At 39.8% G+C, this 8,390-nt stretch overlaps 1 protein-coding gene across 1 annotated transcript in view; it reads left to right on the top strand.

Annotated features, from left to right (window-relative positions):
* Nucleotides 1–3,543: 3,543 nt before the first annotated feature.
* MPPED2 (metallophosphoesterase domain containing 2) overlaps nucleotides 3,544–8,390 on the top strand; it is a gene marked incomplete at its 3' end in the record, with an annotated part of 100,543 nt that continues 95,696 nt past the window's right edge. Inside the window, exon 1 of the mRNA XM_009707476.1 lies at nucleotides 3,544–3,787. Coding sequence (XP_009705778.1) covers nucleotides 3,660–3,787 — 128 coding nt within the window. The remainder of the gene's footprint in view (nucleotides 3,788–8,390) is intronic.

Below are 8,390 nucleotides of genomic sequence, written 5' to 3' on the forward strand. Positions count from 1 at the left end.
TCCGGGGGGGTGTAACGTGTTGTGGTGCTGTGGCAGTGTCGGGATAGTGGATGTATCAACAGAAGGTGTTGACACGGAGTTAACCCTTTCGGTCTCCTGCCTTTCAGAATTTTCTTTTACAACCGAGACCAGCCAGAAGGCACATTTTTGAAATTCAGATGAGGAAGCCGTTAATATTTTATTTGGGGGAAATGCGTTTTTCGCGTGCCCCTATGTGCATGTACGTAAGTAGAGCTTGTGTGTATAGCTCTCCGTGAAGTGTAACGTTACGTTTTAAAATTACTTATCTCTGCATATTTTGTGATAGTTTTTTGACGTGGCGTAGTATAACGATTTAAAATGAGCTGCTTGTAAGTTTGTGTCAGCCCTTTTATGAAAAGTGCCGGTTTATACCTGTAAAACTGAGCAGATGCATACAATAGCACATCTCCTGTCTCACTGTCTGTACAAATCCACGCTGGAAAAGGTTTGTTGCTCCCAGGGCAACAGCTGCATTTGGGAAAACACAACATGCTAAAAAAAAAATAAATCTTCATTTAGGATTTTAATGTAGTCATTCTTGCTTAAAACCGCCACGTAAGGCATGGAAGATAGTGCACATTATTTTACTAGACAGATGTGAAAAATAATGCAACTTTTATTCTTTTGTACTCATCTCCTGTATGTAATCTTCAAAGAGTGATCACAGTTGGAGAAAGAAGAACGGTAGTGATTCAAAGTACCATTTTTTTTTTTTTCTTTTGGGCCTAAAATAAATTGATTTTTAAAATTTTGAAGTATTCAGCTCCTTTACGGTATTTTCTTCAGAGAAGTTCCCAGTAAAGAAGGTAATAATCAGATACTTCTGGTACGTGAGCTGTAGTACTCTGTGGAGCACTAAATGGCAATTAGAGACTTGATGCAGAAACCATCTTCAAATTTTACTTTTTTTGTAGTCTGGCATTTGTTGTTGAATTTCATTTTCAAAGGATGCTTTGTTCAGCTTTGTCTTAATTTAAGTATAGAGATTTATTTTAAAGATTAAATATTGGAACAATGGGAAGCAATTGCAGCTTATATAATTTTCTTGAAAGTCAACTTTAAAGTATTTAATACAGCTATTCAAGTATCCTCTTACCATTTGTTTTATACTAGTTAGTTGTAATTTCTTTCTGTAACATGGATTGTTACAAACCTTGTAAAAAATGCTTATTATCTTTATGTATAATTCACTCTCACGAACAAATTGGATTTTTCTTCCATGAGTGAACTATAATATGAAATTTAATGTTCTGACCTTTCTTATGCTAGATTACAGAAAAATAGTGTGATTTAGCATTTCTGAAAGCCCAAGCATATTTTTGTTGTTGATTTAATGTGTTGTTTTATATTGTAGCTTTTAATTGCAAAAAAAATAACATTAGACATGTAATTTTCACACTACTTCTTAATTTATGCAGACACTAAAGTTCTTGCTGTGTAAAAGAAAAACTTATTTTTCTTTTCCTGGGAGCTTTGATGGCTAGCAGTCTTGTTAATGATAGTCATTTCTCTAACAGGAAGATGTTTTCATTTGTATTTACTTTTCAGTGCAGGGCAATTATACTGCTCTGTGTTGCACACTCTTCGTAGTTTCTGTCTGAAAAGAATTACAGTACTTGGAACAGGACTGCAATTTGAAGCAGGTGTTGTGTTTTACTGTTATGCAAAATAACACTAAAATATAATTGTAAGGGAAATGAAGGAAACAGCTGCAAACTTGATATGGTAACCACTACATTATGATTCGTGAGCAGTTGTTGCACACGTCTTGCATCATGTCTAACACAGCAAAGATTTGGTTTAGTAAAGCTCACCTTGCTGATTTTGACTCCTTGAGAGTATTGCGCTTATTCTTACAAGAGGCGGTTAGTACAAAGGCCAGACCATAACCGTAGTTACAGAGATGTACTGTCTCACTAGTGACTCAGGTTTTAAATGGGAGCTCAGTGGTTTAGTTTCATCTTTTTTCTTTTTTTTTTTCCCTCAAATGCTAAAGAAGATGAAGGATAGAACCCAATTACTGGAATGAAGGTTGCAGAATGTCTTAACCCAACTAACATATGGAAGCCTACATAGGCCTGAGGTTGTAAAATAGTAAAATAAATGGCCTATAGCAGGCCATCTGCCATTTGCAGGGCATTTTTATTGTGCTTCATGCCAAACTGGAAATTAGTCTTTGTATTAAAAATATATTTTGAATACAAATCAAAGATTCCAAACGTTTAACGTTGCACATGGCAAACACATTTCTATCTGGGAGCTAAGAGAAGTCCAGGAAAATCGTACTGGAAAAATACTGCTTAGTTCGATGCTCAGGACTCAAGTCATTCTCTTCTCTTTCCTGTCTCTTTTGTCTTCCCTGTAAGCCCTGATTTAAGTTTGTAAATTACACACCAGATATGAAAAATCCACTATTGTGTGTGGCAACTAAAGGGGAGGGGGGGATCAACTGATGCAAAGTGTCGTGATTCCATGTAAGTCCTTGCAGCTAGGGTAGCGTACCCCAGATGAGGATCTGCCTCATAAACAGGGCTTTGAAAGAGTTGCTCATCTTGAAAGTATTCTTCGAACATCAGCTGATCAATTTTCACAAAGTCTGTCTGAAAGGAAGGCAGCTAAGGTATCCTCAGTTTACTGATCGAAGAAATTGAAGCTCAGATTGTGTGCGGGGAGCTCGGCAGAGATCAGGTTTGGGAAGTTTCTGGCTATTGGGCTTATGCTTGTATTATAGAATGCTTCCAGTCTTAATGCAAAATATGTTTAAAAGCGCTTTGAAGAAGTGAAAGATAGGGACGCATAGAGAGGAAAGAGCATATTTCTTTCATCTTGTGCAGAAATATTTATGCATAAAATCACACTTAAATCTCTCAGATAAATCATTACTGTCTGGTGATGAATCCAGACCAGTTTCATTGCTAGTGCACTGTAACATGGATATTTTGTTGACATTGTCTAGATACTAGCCTTTCTCTGGACAGATAAATACTTTGATTCAAAGGTATTTGGGTGTACCTTTTGCTGTGCAATTGTAAAATTTGCTGCTTTGCATCAGCTGCTCATAAGTCTCTCTGATATAACTTACGTTGTAAAGCTGAAACAGGGTATTGAAAACAAGCGTGCGTATTTGTGGAAAGGCGTTTGTCCTTTAGGAAACTGGGTCCACTTGTTTATTTTCATGGTTGCAATTAGCACAAGATGTTATTTAAAATAAAGACTAGTAAATGTGAAGTATTTAACCGGTGCTTTCAACACAGTTGGGTGTGTTGGTGTCCCCACCTCCCCCTGAAGACAAGGCCTGCCTTTAAGCATTCATCCTTTGGATGTATTTAATGATGATGGAGTTAAATGATGAGGTAATTAAAAATGTGAATAGTAGCACTTAGAGAGTTGGGTGATGGGTACATCAAAAATACAGAAAAAGACCTTTGAATGGCAGTCAGGAGAGGATAGAGTAGTACGTCTGTGTGTGTTTAGGTCTCCTCTGAGTTTATAGCAGTGTGTGCTGCCTTTCTCTCCTGGCAGGGGTCTGCGGAGTTGATGAGGAGCTGCTGGGAGTCGGGAGCCGCCTGGAACACGATGCCCTGCCCCGCTCCTGCCCTTGGGAAGTTGTGAGCTGCTCATGTCCATAAGGAGGAAGGATGGCTCATGGAATTCCTTCACAAGGCAAAGTTACCATAACGGTGGATGAATACAGCTCCAACCCAACGCAGGCGTTTACACACTACAACATCAATCAGAGCAGGTTCCAGCCTCCGCATGTGCACATGTGAGTATTCCTGCCATTGCCTTTGTGTGTGTCTGCGTGCGTGCCTGTGCGAAACACGACTGCTGCCGAAGGACTGCGTTGGAAACTGGAAAAATTGGTTAGTCACATTAGCTAATAGGCAAAATGGTTATCAGGTTTCTTACATGGTGTGTTTGAGAAACACTGCTCCATCATCTCCCGGAGATAACTCTTTCTGCCCGAGGCGCGGTGCCACCGACTTCGTGCAGCTTGCCCCAGCGATGACTAATAGGGTACATTTTCTAAAACTTGTCACTTCGCTGATCTCCCTGTAACTCGCCTGAGGGACCCGTCGCTGTAAAATTTAAGCTCCCTTCCCCCAGCCCTTACACTCGGCCGCGAAATAGGCCTAATTGGGACTAATTGTGCCCCCTGCTCACTGAATCCTTTGTCCTCCTGGTTGCGAGTGGAACGTGTGCCGCATGCTGCATTCCACTCGCAACCCGCAGCACAAAGGGCTCGGGGGCTGCCCAGTGGTTCCTCCCCAAAAATACCAGTACCGCTTTGAAACGACGTCCCTGGCCCGAGCTGAAACCGAGAAAGGGATGGGACGGGGGGAGCTGAAGGCTTCTTACCTCGCCTCCTCATCCCGGGGTATCGCATGGCCCGCAGGAGCATTCTGCTGCACCGTACCTGGGCGCAGTGGTTTGTGTTGAGAGCTAAGTACCAGTTTTAACTCTGAATTGCCTTCCCATTGTTTCGTTAGGATTGATCTTTATCGGTTATTTCTCTGAAGGTTCTTTTTCTTTTAACATTAATAGACTGAAAAGCACGTGAAACTAAAACAAAGACGGCATCTCTTGACCTCCTGCGTGCCATTGTTAGTCAGGATTTTGAACGATGTCGCGCTATTGAATTTGATAAGGATTTTGCATAATAAGGGGGGAAAAGTTGTATGGTACTTCATTGCATTTTTGTTATGTAGAAGCCTGCCGGAAGAGTCACAATGTAGGAGTTCAGCACCTTCTAATAGGATTTCCTAAAGGCGGCTTTAGGAAGGATGCTGAAGAGTGTCTGTCGTGCGTGTGACTTTTCAAGGTGGAAAAAGTTTTAATTGATTACATTTGATTTATTACTACAACGATGAAGTAACTCTTCTCTTAGAAATACTTACATTTCTTGATTCACTTTTCAGACTTTTTGTCAGCAAATTTCTGTTGCGTGTTTTGCCCTGCAGACTGCTTTTCAGACTAAGTACAAATTCTATGTGGAGAATAAATTCAGAACAAACGAAAGAAATGTAGAAAGTAGTTTTAAAGAACCCCTTCTTATTGACATTGATTTCAGTGGGAGCTGATTTTAGGACCAACAAAGTGTGGTCTTCAACATTGTAAAAATTACTTATGCTTTGTTTCAAAAACTCTCAAACATTTATACAGCTACTTCTCTAATAATTTGTGTCTCTCTTAAGTGATACTGACTTGACAGATGGCTTAGAAGATACTTTACTTGTTTGGAGAAATTGTGTAATTTAAATAAATACTGAAACTATAAAGTACAGTATAGTGGCAGTATTTTAGAGGATTTTTAACTGAAATACTCGTAGCTTTCTTAAAATCAGTGATTTGGTTTCAAGGAAGGGTGTGGCATACTAAAAGGGAGGTAAAAATTTAGAAAAATGGGAAAGGGATTAGTCTCAGATTTACAATGGAAGCAAAGGAAGCAATGTTACAGTGCAGAAGGTGAGTTCAGGAGAGCAAATGATGGGTTTTAGAAAACCTGTTGAGGAGAAAATGACTGGATCCTACCAGGTGTCTGGAGTTGTGGGTAGAGGAAAGCGAGGAGGTGAAGATAGGACTGTGGCTGTGGGTTTGTGTGATGGCTGGAACAGCAGAGGTGTTTCTGGGGGGGAGAGACTAGATTGTGGTAGCTTCGGGAGGGGTCCTTACTTGTCTTCCCAGTGTTTTGTAATGGAAGCGTTGTGCATATTTCTGAAAGAGGATTTCATCAAGTGAGAAACCTGAACAGCAAATCGGTAAAAGCAGTATTAACAGAGAAACCATGTTCTTTTTACCCTGTTGTGCCTTCGTTAGTGCCACATTGCTGCAGCTGCCAGGACTGTTTGATCTGATGGGGTTTTACAGTCTGCTTTTCTCTTTTGCTATCTTAAAGTAATGCATGCAATTATTTTTTTTCTAAGAGGAGGTTTTATTCTTCTCTAGTGAAAAATTTGTTTAAGAAGTCATGGGATTCTGAGAAATGAGTAAAGCAACATGGGAACTGAGCATTATGACATGTATGTGAATAGTAGGGCCCTGCTGCGTACCATAAATCAGTAGCTGGGTGCAGCTTAAGGACAATGTTCTTTTCTAAAGGAAATAATTTTTTAAAAAGTAATTTCTTTATGGATACACATCTTCATGTGTAAAGGTGAGAACTGGATTCTTGGCGTATGCTGAGCCATTTCTGGTTCTAGTATCCTTTAGGCCCAACTCTCATCTCACGCAGAGTAACCACCAGCGTAAACCTGGTGGTTAAGGCACGACTGGCTTTACTCTGCCTGTTCCGCGGGACACGTGTCCTGCGCTTTTTCTCCTGCTTTCATTTGGTGCCTTTCACGTGACAGTGTCATGTAGTTCTATCAGCAGGGATACAGTTCTCTTATTATCATCTTTATATGTATTTTTACACCAGCACTTCTTAGTGATTCTGTTTAAGTGTACTCTCAGGTAAATAACAGTGTATTAAACCTCCCTTTGCTTGGGCTGGCTGTGACAGCAGTTCTGACAGTTACTTAAGCTCTGTTATAGTAAGACTTTGCAATCAGTTTGTCCAGTCTTAGTATTTTGTTTCTCTACTAATTAATGTTTGAACAGGTGTTCTAAAGACAGTTTTTACTGTACAATTATTTTGGATAAAGGGATATCATGTTAAATGTTCTGTCATCTTGAAGCAACGCTCCCGCCCACAGGTTTCACTTATTTTCTGAAGATGGTGTAAAATGTTTGTATTTGAACGCTTTGTACAAGTCATGTTTGCTTTCAGTTAGTTTTAATTAACTGCATCACCTTAGTTTCCTGCTTTAAAGGGCAGCTGCAAAATAGTAATTATAATATGCCTCCCTTTGCTTCTTGATGATTGTTATTCTCCTGGAAGTCTTTGTCCTTTCCCTTTTTTATTTTTTGGTCAGGAATTGTGACTTGAAGAGGCAAATGCTTCTTGCTCCTTTGGTGTAGTGGTGCCAAGTATTACAAGTTTTTTTTAAAAAAAAAAGAAAAAAAGCTTTCAAGCCTGTTTAGACCCTTGAGATGTTCTGTATGAGGCCATGGCCAGTGGTGCCAACAGTACTGGTGAGCAGCAGTAGGATGCGGCCTGGGGACAGGGTGGGCGCAGCCGGAGGAGCTGGCAGCCCTGGGCAGGTGTGCTTTAAGCTGCAGGAGGCCTCGTCCCGTGAAACTGCAGCATCAAAGTAGAGAGGATAGAGGAAATTTCTGCTACTGGAAGCAAACAGTAGGAAAAAAGTAAAAATGACTAAACTTAGAAGATAATTGAATTAGTCAGGTATATGTGCCGTTTGCTTAGAGTGTTCTCTCTTTTTTTGTAAGACTCCCCCCGCCCCCCCTTTAACTCAGCAGCTTTACAGTGACCACCACAGTGGGCCTTTAAACCATTTTAATAACAGGAATTACTAAGGCTCAGTTTTGTGTAAGCTTCCTGTCTCGCCTGTTTTTTTTTTTTCCCTCAGACCAGCGGAAAGGAGCTGAGAAGAAAATGGGACAAATCCAAGTGGAAAATTATTTACTTAGGTTTTAACCAGAAGGAAAAATCTTCCTGTTTGGGTACAACACCCCATTTACTTTCAGGGGGCAGGAGGCAGGCAGAGAAGGGAGACTGAAATAAACTTTATGTATCTGTCGTAGAAAATGCCTGTTTCGACAGACCTAGCTGGTGAGGATGAGGGAGTTTTGTGGAGATAAAATAGCTGTAGCCCAAACTACTGCAGACTGAGCCTTTTAGAGGAGTTCATTAGCTTTCCTTCCATCTCACCAGAATGGCTTGGTGGCTTTTTTCTAGGATACTTGGAGTACACGTTAAAACGCTGCTACGGTTTAAGTTCAGTAGTAGGGGTGTAAGGATAGAGGTTTCTGTGCCAGAGCAAAAGTCTTCTAAATGAGTTTATTCATACCTGGAGAACACTGAACAATCTGTAACTATATGATTTTACTGCCTTTTCTATACTGGAGTAATTCCCCATGTGAATATTCTTATTTTAAAACAAAGAGTATAAACAGAGTTTTATGTTAGTAGAAATATGTATAGATGAATAAAATATTTAAATGTATGAGTGTATGTAAATGTGTATATGTAATAATAATAGTAATAAAAAAATACAGCTATATAATCATAGAAGAAAGAACTTTCAACTGTAACAAAGCCTTAAATTGTTAAAACCCGGAGATCTTATTAGACTACTAACCTTGAGAAATCGGATCTGGCATATTTTTTTTTCTTGGGGCAACCATCCTGCGTTAATGGGCTTTGTAAACTCCCACTGAGATTAGTCGGAAATCATGCATTTGATTTGTAATATTCTCAACTTCTGTTTCATATAAGGTGTCTTATATTTAGGGAGAAGGGGAAAGAG

This window comes from Cariama cristata, unplaced genomic scaffold (genome assembly GCF_000690535.1).
Source record: "Cariama cristata isolate BGI_N322 unplaced genomic scaffold, ASM69053v1 scaffold10149, whole genome shotgun sequence".
NCBI classification, from domain to species: Eukaryota; Metazoa; Chordata; class Aves; order Cariamiformes; family Cariamidae; genus Cariama; species Cariama cristata.